General features: G+C 48.2%; 1 protein-coding gene across 1 annotated transcript in view; it reads left to right on the top strand.

Annotated features, from left to right (window-relative positions):
- The window catches only part of SOGA1 (suppressor of glucose, autophagy associated 1), a 75,798-nt gene that overhangs the window by 38,897 nt on the left and 21,393 nt on the right, over positions 1-15,508 (top strand). The window contains exons 4-8 of the mRNA XM_027558607.1: positions 4,132-4,194; positions 4,858-6,048; positions 7,240-7,386; positions 8,757-8,882; positions 10,087-10,317. Of these exons, the coding sequence (XP_027414408.1) occupies positions 4,132-4,194; positions 4,858-6,048; positions 7,240-7,386; positions 8,757-8,882; positions 10,087-10,317 (1,758 nt within the window). The remainder of the gene's footprint in view (positions 1-4,131; positions 4,195-4,857; positions 6,049-7,239; positions 7,387-8,756; positions 8,883-10,086; positions 10,318-15,508) is intronic.

Below are 15,508 nucleotides of genomic sequence, written 5' to 3' on the forward strand. Positions count from 1 at the left end.
TCTTATTTTTATAAAGATGTAACACGTTCTAGTTTTTTTAAAAAATCATTTTATTTATGTATTTATTTTTGGCTGTGCTGGGTCTTTGTTGGTACTTGGGCTCCTCTCTAGCTATGGTGCGTGGGCTTCTCGTTACAGTGGCTTCTCTTGTTGCAGTGCACAGGCTCTAGTGTGTGCGGGCTTCAGCAGCTGCAGTGCATGGGCTCCGTAGTTGCAGCTCCCCGGCTGTAGAGCCCAGCCTCAATAGTTCTGGTGCAGCCACTTTGTTGCCTCACGGCCTGTGGGATCTTCCCAGATCAGGCATCAAACCTGTGTCTCCTGCATAGGGAGGTGGATTCTTATCCACTGAGCCATCAGGGAAGCCCCCCTCTAGCTTGTCTTAAATAACAGCTTTCTTGAGATATAATTCATTTACCATAAAGGTTGTCTTTTTTAAAGGGTAGAGTTCAGTGGTTTTTAGAGTACTCAGAGTTGCACAGCCATCACGGCTCTCTAATTCCAGAACATCTTCATCGCCCTAGAAAGAAACCTCAAGCCATCGAGTCACTCCCCACTCCCTCTTCCTCCCTGGCAACCACTAATCTACTTTTGGCCTTTGTGGATTTGCCTCTCCTGGACTTTTCATGTAAATGGAATCATATGTGATGTGTCCTCCTGTGACAGGCTTCCTTTACTCAGCACAGTGTTTCCAAGCATGTTGTAACATCGATCAGGACGTCATTCTTTCCCATGGCTGACAAATATTCCCCTGGGTGGATATACCATGTTTTATTATCCATTCATCAGTTGGTGGACGTTTGGGTTGCAGGTTTTGTTTTACAGTTTCCTTCCTTCTGTCTCAGAGTTTATCATGTCAGTGAATTTCACTCTCCCACTGCCCTTTTTAATGACTTCAGGTTTTGTATCATCTCAGTCCTTTATATGTGATGGCTGGGACCTCTCAGTGCCTCTGGGAACCCCTGGCTCCCCTTCCTGTCACCCACTTGCCTCCTCCAGGAGGTCTGCAGTAGTCATTTAATCTGTAGCTCAGTTTTGTAGATGATGGAGTGGAGTTTCTGGGAGAGGAAGTGGTTCACCCAGGCGTCCCACCTGAGTTCCCGGACCCACCCATCAGCTTGTGATGTGAAAGTGTTCTGTGCTCAGTTCTGTCTGACTCTTTGCAACCCCATGGACTATAGCCCACCAGGCTCCTCTGTCCATGGGATTTTCCAGGCAAGAACACTGGAGTGGGTGGCCATTTCCTGCTCCAGGAGATCTTCCTGACGCAGGGACCAAACCCGGGTCTCCCGCATTGCGGGCAGATTCTTTCCCATCTGAGCTACCAGCGAAGCCCAATACACTTGCGATAGGCAGGCCCAGATCTGCAACCCTGACCGTCTTGACTCCAGACCCCGCACCTCACCACTGCGGGAGGGGGTCTCTCTCTGAGCATCCCCTTCCCAGACCTCTTTTGTGGGAGGAGGTCTTTGTGGAAAGACTTGTTTTGTGACCCTCACCCACCTTCCCTACTCTTACCTCCTAGCTTTTGAAAGATTCCCCCATCAGCCCTTCTCAAATACTGCCTTCCTGCTCTTGGCACCCAGCGTCTGAAATATCAGCCTCTGCCTTCCTGCCTCATTTACATTTCAAAAGGTCTCTTTAGAATTTGATTGGGCTTTAAGATAAACTTAAGAGCCTGTCTCGGGTTCATCTTCCTCCCTAGCTCTGTAGTTCCAACCTTAGCTGCACATTAGAATCACCTGGGAAGCTATTTAAAAATACTGATGCCTGGGACCTACTCAGACCAATGATGTGAGAATCTCTGGGGCTGGGATCTTGGGTATCACTTTTTAAAATTTCCTCTAGGTAATTCTGATTTGCCCTCAGGTTGAGAGCCACTGTGCTGGGTCCGCCCTGGCCTCTGTTGAAGAAGATACATTTTCTCCTTCCAGTTTTTGGAGCTAGAGCAAGAGTTCTGTCCAGAACTGGTCCCACGTCAGCTCTGGTTTTGCTGTGGGACCTCTCTCTTGGCTTCAGTAAAGAGGAGGCTTGGTTCTCACCTACAGGGGTGGGGTGTGAGAGGTGGTGGACAGGAAGCACATGTATTCAAACTACTTGGAAGCATGCTCAAAGATTACCTGCCCGACTTGAAAAGTCAAATGCAACCCCAAAGTGGTTTTATACTCCACTAAGTGAAATACTCACTCCTCTCAAGGGAAGACGTGGTCAGTGGACTCCTGCCTCGGAGTGACTTTTTTAAATGCTGAGAAGCTTCAGAAAAGATGGTTGTAACAATTCCTCAAATTCCCCTCTATAGAACTTGTGCTATTTTGCATTCTTGCCACTGATATTGAGTGTTCCTGTTTTTCCATCGCCTCATCAATAGAACGTGTTGTCAGATGTTTGGATTTTTGCCAATCTGATAGGTGAGAAATTGTATCTCCGTGTAGTTTTAATTTGCATTTCTCTTCCATGAATAGGGAACCATCTTCCTATGGTTGGAGCTATTTACCACTCTTTGCCTGTGAACTGGTTTTCATCTCTCTAGCCCATTTCTCTGTAGGTTTGTTGGACTTGATCTTGTGACTCTCTTCATGTATTTAGGATATTAACCATTTGTCAGTGTCATACACTGCAAATATTTTTTCCCAGTTAGTCATTTATATTTTTACTTTTCTTAGAGCATTTCTTTGCCCCAGATAGAATTTGCTTATCTAATCAAATGTATCAATTTCTTCCCCTATTGCTTCTGTATTTTTGTGTTTGTTTTGGTTTTTTTGGCCTCATTGTGCAGCCTGTGAGATCCTAGTTCCCCCAACCAGGGATAGAACCCTCGCCCCTGCACTGGGAGCATGGAATCTTAACCACTGGACCACCAGGAAAATCCCTGCTTCTGTGTTTTTGAATCATGATGATTATCAGAGCCTATCTGCATGAAAACCTACCATTTACATTGTAAAAAAAAAGATCAGTTCCTCATCATTTCTAAGCCTCTTATATAATTATGATTTGTTTTACCATATTCATTTTGTTTATTAATGTGTGTTAGTCACTCAGTTGTGTCCAACTCTTTGCGATCCCATGGACTGTAGCCAGGCTCCTCTGCCCATGGAATTCTCCAGGCAAGAATACTGGAGCAGGTTACCGTTCCCTTCTCCAGGGGATCTTCCCGACCCAGGGATGACACCCTGGTCTCCCACATTGCAGGCAGCTTCTTTACCATCTGAGCCACCAGGGAAGCCACCTGGAGTTCCATGTAAAAGTGATATCATACAGTATTTGTCTTTCCCTGTCTGATTTATTTCACTTAATATAAGAGAAATATTACTGTTTACTAATATCCACTCTGAATTAAAGTTCTCACTACAATGCCAGTTCCTTGAGCTCAGGATTCCCCCTGAGATGGAGATTTGCATGCAGAGGCTTATGGAAGCGTCCTCCTGGAATAACGCCATCAGAGATGGAGGCAGCAGGAGAAGCTGAGTTGCGGAGCATTCATACTCATGGCCTCAGCTGATCCAATGGGGAGCTCCAGAGCTGGTGTGGGAAGAGGGCATGGACTAGTCATTGAATGTGGCTTCCCCCCATTGCCCCCCTCGCCCCCACAGGGAGGGCACAAGACCTTGGTTGAGGTAGTTGCCCTCAGCCAGTGACCATCGCTGGAAGGGGGACTAGAGGAATGTTCTAGTACTAAGGGGAGGATCTGGGCATAACACTCCAATATCCCCCTGGTACCCGTCTGTCATGGTCCCTGCTGTATTCTCCATGCCTTACTCTGCCTGGCACATGATGGGTGCTCAGGGAGTCTTTGGTGAATGAATGAAAGACAAACAAGAATGGAAACCCAGATTTTCCAGGTCTTGGGCTCAAGCCGATTAGATCACAATTCTGGGGTGGGAGAGAGGGGAGGAACCCTGGGCAGGTGGGTTCAGAATCGTCTTAAGTACTGACCTGGCTCTCCATTTGCAGTCTCTCGGTGGTCTTAAGACTCCTCTAACTCAGCAGTTGGTGCTGCTCAAGGCTGGCCATGGCTGGGCTGGGCTGGCCAGGGAGGGCAGCATTTCTCAGCAGAACCCTGGCTACCACGACTGCTCTTGGATGTGCATCACCCTTGTGAGCTTTCAGTTCAATTTCTTTTTAATCCTCCTCCAGCACTCCTTGAAGAAAAGAGGAACGCGCTCCCTGGGGAAGACGGACAAGAAGTCTTCGGTGCAGGTACTTCTGGTCAGCCTCCACAGCCGCAGGCAGCATAACCCCAAGTGGCAGGTTTTAGTCTGAAGGCTCCTGGCTTAACAAGTGGCCTGAGGAGTCCCCAGAGGTGTCCACCCCTCCCCTGTTTCTACTCCGCCCTCCCCTTGTTCATTTTCTTAGCTTTGATGCCAGCTTTACTTCTCCAAACTACGCCCTGAACCCGTGGTTCTCACATGCTCTGCTCTGTATAGTGCTGTCTGTAGCACAGGTCAGGCTACAGAATACAGAATACAGTTAGTCTCAAGTGGTTCTGGATGATCAGGGTGTCAGGCACTTTTTATATATTGTCTCCTTTAATTTTCTTCATGGTCTGTTGGGGGCGGCGTTATTGCCCCATTTTACAGATGAGAAAACTGCAGTAGCAATGGTAGTAGTACTAGCAGCAACAGTCACACTGACAGAATGTCACTTACTCCAGGAAGCCCTCCTGGACTCCTCAGGCTATATGTGTGCCCCATTTGTGTGCTGCGTCCGCCTCTCTGCCTCCTCTCTGGACCCCCAGCGCCTTAAGCGTCGAGACTCTCTTCCCAGCACCTAGTAGTTAGAGCTCCCGAAACGGTGTGGCTGAGCCTCCCAACACTAACTTTCCTGGCTCCTGCCTATTCCCTGTTCCCCCTCCGGCCCCAGGAGGACAGCGCGGACCTGAAGTGCCAGCTGCATTTTGCAAAGGAAGAGTCGGCGCTCATGTGCAAGAAGCTCACCAAGCTGGCCAAGGAGAACGACGGCATGAAGGAGGAGCTGCTCAAGTACCGCTCGCTCTACGGGGACCTAGACGGTGCCCTGTCGGCGGAAGAGCTGGCGGACGCCCCCCACTCACGGGAGACGGAGCTCAAGGTGCATCTGAAGCTGGTGGAGGAGGAAGCCAACCTGCTGAGCCGCCGCATCGTGGAGCTGGAGGTGGAGAACCGCGGCCTGCGGGCCGAGATGGACGACATGAAGGATCACGGCGGCGGCGGTGGCTGCGGGGGCCCCGAGGCTCGCCTGGCCTTCTCCGCGCTGGGCGGTGGCGAGTGCGGGGAGAGCCTGGTGGAGCTGCGTCGACACCTGCAGTTCGTGGAGGAGGAAGCCGAGCTGCTGCGGCGCTCCTCCGCGGAGCTGGAGGACCAGAACAAGCTGCTGCTGAGCGAGCTGGCCAAGTACCGCTCGGAGCACGAGCTGGACGTGACGCTGTCGGAGGATAGCTGCTCGGTGCTCAGCGAGCCCTCGCAGGAGGAGCTGGCGGCCGCCAAGCTGCAGATCGGCGAACTCAGCGGCAAGGTCAAGAAGCTGCAGTATGAGAACCGCGTGCTCCTCTCCAACCTCCAGCGCTGTGACCTGGCTTCCTGCCAGAGCACGCGGCCCATGCTGGAGACGGACGCTGAGGCTGGCGACTCCGCCCAGTGCGTGCCAGCTTCCCTGGCTGAGGCCCCGGGGCCCGCGGCCGCTCGGCTCTGCCGGGCCCGGGAGGCCGAGGCCCTGCCGGGGCTGAGGGAGCAGGCCGTTCTGGTCAGCAAGGCCATCGACGTCCTGGTGGCCGACGCCAACGGCTTCTCTGCCGGCCTACGCCCCTATCTGGACAACGAGTGCGCCGACTTCCGGCTGCACGAGGCCCCAGACAACAATAGCGAGGGCCCCAGGGACACCAAGCTGATGCATGCTCTCCTGGTGCGACTGAGCCTGCTCCAGCAGGAGCTCAACGCCTTCACGAGGAAGGCGGACTCGGTCCTCGGGGGCCCAGTCAAGGAGCCTCCGGAGCCCTTCTCCACACTGCCTGCCTTGAGCTCCCAGGGGCCCTCCAAGGAGATTCTTCTGGCCAAAGACCTTGGCTCAGACTTCCAGGTAAGACGTCCCAGGCAAGGGCCCTATTGCTTTTTTTTTTCACCTGGCCGCACTGTGCAGCAGGCAAAACTTCTCCAATCAGAGATCGAACCCACGCCCCCTGCAATGGATGCGTGTGAAGTCTTAACCACTGGCTGTGCAGTGCTAAGTCGCTTCAGTCATGCCCGACCCTCTGCGACCCCATGGTCTGTGGCCCACCAGGCTCCTCTGTCCCTGGGATTCTCCAGGCAAGAATACTGGAGTAGGTTGCCACGGCCTCCTCCAGGGCATCTTCCCAGCCCAGGGATCGAACTGGCCTCTCTTAAGTCTCCTGCATTGGCAGGCTGGTTCTTCACCACTAGCACCACTGGGAAGCCCCTTAACCACTGGACCACCTGGGAACTCCCCTATTACTTTTTATATATTTGTGTGTATACACACACACACACACACACACATATATATAAACCTTTTACTGAACCATATCGTACAGAGACGCACACAAAACACAAATGTGCAGCTTAATGAATCTTCCCAAGGTGAGCACACCCATGTCATCATCAAGATGACAAGAACCCCAGCAGCCCCTCCTCAGGTCCCCTGTTAGCCACTGTCCCCACTCCCAAGGTAACCCTTCTCTCAATTCAGTTCTGTCTTTGAACTTTGCATAAATTGGATCACACAGAACACACTCACCTGCGCCTGACTTCTTTCACTCACCATTACGTTTGCTGTCTCAGGTAGAAGTAGTTCCAAGTGTTCTCCGGACCAGATATGACCTCATGGAGTGAATATACCACAGTTCCTTTAGTCGTTCACCATTGATAGATACAGGCTCCTCTGTCCATGGGATTCTCCAGGCAAGCATACTGGAGTGGGTTGCCATGCCTTCCTCCAAGGGATCTTTCCCACCTGAGTCTCTTTTATCTCCTGCATTGGCAGGTGGGCTCTTTCCCACTAGCAGCACCTGGGAAGCCCCTAAGACCTGACACAGTCAAATAAAGTTAATTCATTTAAAAAAAACAAAAACAAAAAAAATTCATGGAGAAGTTGCAGTGCGCCAACCACCGGAGGTGAGTCCACTTAGGTCCCTGCCCTCAGGTGCCCGGTCAGAGGCTCCCACAGAGCCGGGGGCCTGGAGTGGGCGCTGTTTCTGGCCCCCCACATGCCCCTCTCGGGGTCACCTTTAGTTTCCTCTGCTTGTGCCTCTAGGTGCAGCCTCCTGACCTCAGGGACCTGCCAGAATGGGAGCCCAGGATACGAGAGGCCTTCCACACCAGCGACTTGGACTCCAAGTCCGACCCTAGCCGGAGCTTCAGGCCTTACCGAGCTGAGGACAATGATTCCTACGCCTCTGAGGTGGGCCTGGGCCCACACAAGAAGGGGCGAGGGGTAGGAGGAGAGTGGCTGAGGTGACTCAAGAACAGAGTGACCTGTGGAGAATCTTAGCCGGTGTTGATATGGATTCTGAGTGTTTCCTTTGGTTGCAAGCTTCCTGGCAACAAGGGCTGGATGAGAAACAAGGAAGTTTGGGCCATTCTCAGGACCTGATGACAGGAAGTTTATAAACTCATCTGAGGAAGTTTTTTTTTTTTTTAATTTATTTTTGGCTGCGCTGGATCTTCGTTGCTGCCGGCTTTCTCTTGTTGCAGCAGGCAGGGGCTACTCTTCCTTGCCGTGCGCAGGCGTCTTGCGGTGGCTTCTCTCGTTGCAGAGCACAAAGTCTAGGCTACGGACCTCAGAACCCGGGGCCCTCTGCATTGAGAGTGCAGAGTCTTAACCTCGGGACCACCTGGAAAGTCCTCAAGTAATTTTAATAAGCTGCACACTGCTGTGTAATCAGCAAGCAGATCAATGAATAACCCATGACCTGTCCCTGGAAGCTTCCCTTCTAGTCCCCATTTAGTCACATCCTGACTTCTAACCAGATAGATTTGTTTTGCCTGTTTAGCTCCAAATCCTTATAAACAGAATTTCTCCTGAAAATGTAGAGTTTTATTGTCTTTTTCATAGGAGTTTCTTATATTATAAACAGCAAATAATTAGAATCCCTAAATAGCATAGCATAAGGATGGAAAAAGAAAATCAAGATCACAAGATTAACACATAGTTAACTACTGTGAATGTTTAGTTTGTTTAACTTGTTATTGAAATATAGCGTAAAAATATACATATAGTAAAGGGCACTATCCTTTTTGGTTTTTTGGCCACACCTCTCAGCTTGTGGGATCTTAGTTCCCTGACCTGCGCATTCGGCGGTGAAAGCACGTTGTCCTAACCACTGGACCACCAGGGAATTACCAAGGGCACTATCCTTAAGTGTACAGTTGAATGGATTTTTACATAAGTATAGACCCATTAAACACATATGTTTGATCCCTGACTTACCTAAGCTGTTTGTAAATTATTACAGTTATAAACAATGAGATGAACATTTTTGTGAATTCACTTAGTTTTCATAGTATATCATTTTCCTCAAATAAATTTTCACCAGAAAGTATCAAGTTAAAATTCTAATAATAGCTAGATTTGATGTGCACTGTTTCATTTCATCTTCATGACAACCCACTGAAGTAGGGACCTGCCGTCATGCCTGGAGTATACGTGAAGGATAGCTTGGGTCTGACTTCCTGCTGTCTCGATCCCCTCTGACCATCATCCTTTGACTGCAGTTTCTGCCCTTCTGCTCTCTCCCTGCTCCTCATCTGTGTCCCTCATCTCGACCCCAGATCAAGGAGCTGCAGCTGGTGCTGGCCGAGGCCCACGACAGCCTCCGGGGCCTGCAAGAGCAGCTCTCCCAGGAGCGGCAGCTCCGGAAGGAGGAGGCCGAAAGCTTCAATCAGAAAGTGGTGCAGGTGGGTGGGGTCCTATCCCGCACCTCCTGCAGCCTCTCTTTCCTGAACTGAGGGCGGAGACCCTGGCGGTCCTTGGGTTTTCAGAGGCAAGCATGTGAGGGGCAACCTGTGTCTTTGCACGCGTGCTGCACTGGTACTTATGCATTAACTGTGCTGGGCTGGAATCCCGGGCTTGTCATGGACTGTGTGACCTGAGGCCCATCCTGTCTCCTTTTGGGGCCTCTGTGTCCCATCTATGAAGTATTGCCCCGCTCAGAGCTGAAGTTCTGCATTAGAAAGTCCATAGCCCTAGTTGGTAATCAAAATGGTAGTTCTGCTAGTAGAAATCATTTATGAAGCCCTTACTCTATGTCAGGATTGCAATGCACTTTCCACACATCATGTCCTTTAATCCTCATGTTTTCCCCTGTGAGGTGTCCCCCTTTTACACCTGGAAAAACTGATGCCCAGAGGGCTGAAGTGCTTTGTCCAGGACTCCACTTGCAGGGCGAGGTGGAGCTGGGATTCTAATCCAGGTTATCGGCTCCCTCTGATCCATGATACCTCGTTGCTTCCTAGGGTATTCATGTCAGCCTTCCTCACCCCAAGCATGGCCTTTGTTTTGCATGTTGGGTCACCCCTCCCTGCCATCATCACTCACCCTCCCAGGTGTCTCATTAAATGTGAGAGTCCACGTGAAACACTGGTGCCTGGTACGAGCTCATTGTGAAAAAGTGAAAGTGTTAGTCGCTCAATCTTTTCCGACTCTTTGCCACCCATGGACTGTAGCCTGCCAGGCTCCTCTGTCCATGGGATTCTCCAGGCAAGAATACTGGACTGGGTAGTCATTCCCTTGTCCAGGGGATCTTCCTGACCCAGGCATTGAACCTGGGTCTTCTGCATTGCAGGCAGATTCTTTACCATCTGAGCCACCAGGGAAGCCCACCTGGGCTCATTAGATAAAGCCAGTGTTTTTATAATGAGACAGAGCGGGTTCAGATCCCAGTGTTTCTACTGTGATTGCTGCTGTTTTTATGAGTTTCCTTTCCCTGGAGTGGCAGAGGGAGGTGTTTGTTTCAACAGAATGAACTGCTAGTGATAGAATCCCCAGCAGGGTCACCACTAGGCACCACATATAATTTCTGCCTTTATCTGAGGCCTGGAATGGGAAGAATCGGGGTCCCCAAGACAGCTGGGGTGGCTCACGCTTTGGTCCCTCTTGCAGCTGAAGGAGGACCAGCAGAGGGCGCTCCTACGGCGCGAGTTTGAGCTCCAGAGTCTGAGCCTACAGCGGAGGCTGGAGCAGAAATTCTGGAGCCAGGAGAAGAACATGTTGGTGCAGGAGTCCCAGCAGTTCAAGCACAACTTCCTCCTGCTCTTCATGAAGCTCAGGTGGTTCCTCAAGCGCTGGCGGCAGGGCAAGGTTTTGCCCAGCGAGGGGGATGACTTCCTTGAGGTATGGTTCCCCTGGGACTGGGACTAGGGTGGGAATGGGGTGGAAGAGAGAGGAGGGGAAGGGGCACCCAGCTGGGTCAACACAACCCTGGGGCTCAGATCTGAGCCATCATCTTGCAGCTTCCATCCCAGCATTCGTTCACTCATTTGCATCAGTTTGTTGAGAGCCAGCTCTTCACTGAGTGCTGTGGCAGGTGCTGGGGATAAGGTGGTGAAGACTTGGTCCCAGACTCGCCAAGAGGAAGTCTCCTTGGGGGCCAGAAGGTCTTTACCACCTCTCTGGTATTCCTGGGTTTCCCTCTTTAACAAGCCTGAGTCTTCAGCTGGCAACCGTATCTGGGTGAATTTAATGATCTAGTTTTGTTGCTTTTGTATTATATGCAAATATGATACATATTAATGTTTTTTTAATCTTTTAAGGTGTAATTTATATACAGTAAAATGCACACATCTTACGTGTACAGCTGATGAAGTTTTATAGTATACACCCCATAGATACACAGTATAGCATCCCCCAGATTATAATGAGCACATTTCCAGTGCCAGAACATTCCCCAGTTCCCCAGGTGATATGCCCATCCCAGCAGTCAGCACTGTTCTGGCTTCATAAACACCATGGATTAATTTCGCCTGTTCTAAAACTTCATATAAAGACATCTAGTCTTTTGTGTCCGGCTTTTGCTTAATAGGCATACAGAATCCTCCCAGATCAGGGATCGAACCCATGTCTCCTGCATTGACAGGCAGATTCTTTACTACTGAGATAACAGGGAAGCCCCTAATTTATTTTTAATGTTATCTTTGACAATGGTAATGGACAGTGACTCCCCATTTTTAGTAATAATATCAACTTCCTTTTTAATTTTATTTAAAAAATATTTATTTATTTGGCTGAGCCAAGTCTTACTTGCGGCATGCAGTATCTTTAGTTGCAACATGTGGGATCTAATTCCCTGACCAGGGCTCGAACCCGGGCCCCCTGCATTGAGAGCTTGAAGTCTTAGTCACTGGACCAACAGAGGAGTCCCTCACCTTTCTTTTTTACATTTATTTCTTTAACTAGAAGGAGTAGGTTGACTTAAAAGCATCAGTGATAGTCCAGGTAGTATTTGGGTGTGGCAGGAAATAGGACAAGTGGGGCTTTGGGAATGTGTGAAGGTTGGGAAGGACTCACGTGGCCCGTTGGTCCCTCAGCCTGTGACGGCTACAGGTTGACCTCAGATCCTTGACCTCAGATCCTCATCCTGTCACAGTCAGCCAGCGCGCTCACATTACTGGGAGAAGGGGACAGGTAAGGATGTCATACCTGCCACATCCACCTGAGTTGGCACTGCTCACCTGGCCTTTTGAGTACAGATACCTCTGGTCTAGACCAGGCTTTGCCCTTCTCATTCAAGCTACTCATTCCACAGTCAATGGAGACTAGTGGCCACCCCAGTGTTCCCCTCTCTGGGATCCCCTAGAGTAGCCTAAATGTCCCAATAGCAGGGGATGGTGGTTAGACCTGAATCTGTAGCAAGCATTCCCTCCCCTACCCCCAACAGAGCTCATGATTCTTCTCACAGGCCACCCACTTACTCCTGAAGGGCCTCGAGAGAGAGTTGCTGACCAGTTTCAGTGGACATGCTCGCTGCTGCCCTTGTCCAGGAATGTCTGACCCAAAGGTGCCCCTATGAGAAGCACCCTGAAAGCCCAGCATGGCTGCTCCTTGAGCATGACTCTTTGTGACACCAGGCTACTACTTTTTTTTTTAATCTTATCCATGTATTTATTTATTGGAATATAATTGCTTTACCATATTGTATTAATTTCTGTTTTACAACATCATGAATCCTGCATAAGTATACACATGCCCTCTCCCTCTTGAGCCTCCCTCCCACCCCTGGGTACTACTATTTGAAACCACTGTCTGCTTTAGGACCACCCCTCCTGTTTGGAAGTCCCGCACAAGCCTCTGGATGGAGCCCAGTGTGGTTTGTTTTTTTAAATAATTTTTTAAATTTATTTTTTTAATTATAGTAAAATATATATAACATAAATTTTAACCATTTTTAAGTTTACAATTCAGTGGCATTAATTCACATTCTTGTGCAACCATCACTACCATCCAGAACTCTATCTTACAAATTTTTTTTTCTTTCCTTTTCATTTTTTTTTAAATTCTATTTTATTTTTTAGCTTTACAATATTGTATTGGTTTTGACATACATCGACATGAATCCGCCACAGGTATACACGTGTTCCCCATCCTGAACCTTCCTCCCTCCCCATACCATCCCTCTGGGTCATCCCAGTGCACCAGCCCCAAGCATCCAGTTTCGTGCATCGAACCTGGACTGGCGACTCGTTTCATATATGATATTATACATGTTTCAATGCCATTCTCCCAAATCATCCCACCCTCTCCCTCTCTCACAGAGTCCAAAAGACTGTTCTATACATCAGTGTCTCTTTTGCTGTCTCATATACAGGGTTATTGTTACCATCTTTCTAAATTCCATATATATGCGTTAGTATACTGTATTGGTGTTTTTCTTTCTGGCTTACTTCACTCTGTATAATAGGCTTCAGTTTCATCCACCTCATTAGAACTGATTCAAATGTATTCTTTTTAATGGTTGAGTAATACTCCATTGTGTATATGTACCACATCTTTCTTACCAATTCATCTGCGGATGGACATCTAGGTTGCTTCCATGTCCTGGCTATTATAAACAGTGCTGCAATGAACATTGGGGTACATGTGTCTCTTTCCCTTCTGATTTCCTCAGTGTGTATGCCCAGCAGTGGGATTGCTGGGTCATAAGGCAGTTCTATTTCCAGTTTTTTAAGGAATCTCCACACTGTTCTCCATAGTGGCTGTACTAGTTTGCATTCCCACCAACAGTGTAAGAGGGTTCCCTTTTCTCCACACCCTCTCCAGCTATCTTACAAAATTGAAACTCTTACTCATGAACTCTTTATCCCTCTCTGTGCCTGCCCCTGGCAACCACCACTCTGCTCTCTGCTTATATGAGTTTGTTAGATTCCGTATATAAGTGAGATCTTGTAGTATTTGTGTTTCTGTCTCTAGCTGATTTTGCTTAGCATAATGTCTTCCAGGTTCATCCACATTATCACAAATAGTAGGATTTCCTTCTTTTATAAGACTGAGTAATATTTCCTTGTGTGCATATGTCACATTTGCTTTACTCTTTCATTCATAGACAGACACTTAGGTTGTCTCTATATCTTGGCTATTGTGAATAATGCCACAGTGAACACACAGAGATCCAACTTTCATTTCCTTTGGATATATACCCATAAGTGGGATTGCTAGATCATATAGGAGTTCTATTTAAAAATTTGGGGGAAACCTCTACACTGTTTTCCATAGCTGAAGCCCAGTTTTGGCAGCTAGGGAAGATGTTTTGCCCCCAGAATTGTCTACAGGCCATATAGCCTATATTTTAAATTAGTTTGTTGCAAGCAAATTCTCTGTATTTGGTGAAAATCTTTGTAGCCATTTCAATGTACTGGGATAACAGAGAGAAACAGAAACTTACTTTAGGAGAAAAATAAGGTATAAGCATAGAAAATGAAATGATATATATACCTATAATAAATAGAAACATACATACTTACTGAAATAGACATAAATAAATAAATAAGTGTAGGGGCTTCCGTGGTGGCTCAGAGAGTAAAGAATCTGCTTGTAATGCAGGAGACCTGAGTTCAATCCTTGGGTCAGGAAGATCCCCTAGATGGGAATGGCTAGAAATAGACATAATTAATAAGAAATAAACATAACCACCCATATTGTAAAATATATGTATATATACACACATATAAAATATGATATAAAGCCCAGTATATAAAAATATATATACACAAATGCATAATAGCATACATATAACTATATAAATAAGGGGCTTCTCAGGTAGCTCAGTTCGTGAAGAATCCATCTGCCAACGCAGGAGATGCAAGAGACTCGGGTTCCATCCCTGGATTGGGAAGATCCTCTGGAGGAGGAAATGACAACCCACTCCAGTCTTCTTGGAAACTTCCATGGACAGAGGAGCCTGACGAGCTACAGTGCCTGGGGTTGCAAAGAGTTGGATACAACTGAGTGCACACACACTCAGATGCATGGGCCCAGGGCCCAGGAGTACAAGTAACAAACGATGCATATTCATACTTTGAAAGAAACATATATGTCCACATATGCAGAATTGAAACCGTGTTATGACTTCCCTGGTGGCTCAGACGGTAAAGCGTGTGTCTACAATATGGGAGACCCGGGTTCAATCCCTGGGTCAGGAAGATCCCCTGGAGAAGGAAATGGCAATCCACTCCAGTACTATTGCCTGGAAAATCCCATGGACAGAGGAGCCTGGTAGGCTGCAGTCCATGGGGTCGCAAAGAGTCGGACACGACTGAGCGACTTCACTTCATGTGAATGATAAACCCTCATATACTGAGTATTTACAGTGTCCTGGGCGCTGTGTCAAATGCTCTCAGTGGATAATTGCATTTCACTTTTACACATACCCTATGGTTTGGAAACAAGTACTGTCCCCATTTTACTACAGATAAAGATCTTTGATTCCTTGTCCTCAGTTCGGAAATCCAGAAATTCTGAGAACCGTTTTGTTGAGTCTAACTCAGATGGAAAAAGTGGACCTGATATTCATTTGGCAGCAAAACCTTTATTTATCCCATTTCATTAGTATTCACATGTTTGAAGGGGAAATACTGGTGTTGGTGAGCACAGGGTGTCACTCCAGACGGGGCTGTTATATAATATACAGTGTGGGTACCGTATTATCTTTCTAAATCCCGATTAATTCTGAATTCCAAGCACACCTGGCCTCAGAGAATTTCAGAGAAAGAATTGGGCACCTGTGTATCCAGATAATAAAGTCTGCATGTTGGACTGCCCTGGTGATCCGGTGGTTAAGAATCCACCTGCCAGTGCAGAGGACATGGGATCCCTGGTCCAGGAAGATTCCACGTGCCACGGGGCAGCTAAGCCTGTGCGCCACAACTACTGCAGCTCTCACACCCTGGAGCCTAGGCTCCTCGACAAGAGAAGCCACTGCAGTGAGAAACCCAGGCACCGCCACCAGAGAGTAGCCCCTGCTCACTGCCACTAGAGAACATGCAGCAACAAAGACTCGGCGTGGCCAAAATAAAATGAACAAATAAATACA

The sequence above is a fragment of the Bos indicus x Bos taurus genome, chromosome 13, assembly GCF_003369695.1.
Source record: "Bos indicus x Bos taurus breed Angus x Brahman F1 hybrid chromosome 13, Bos_hybrid_MaternalHap_v2.0, whole genome shotgun sequence".
Lineage (NCBI taxonomy): Eukaryota > Metazoa > Chordata > Mammalia > Artiodactyla > Bovidae > Bos > Bos indicus x Bos taurus.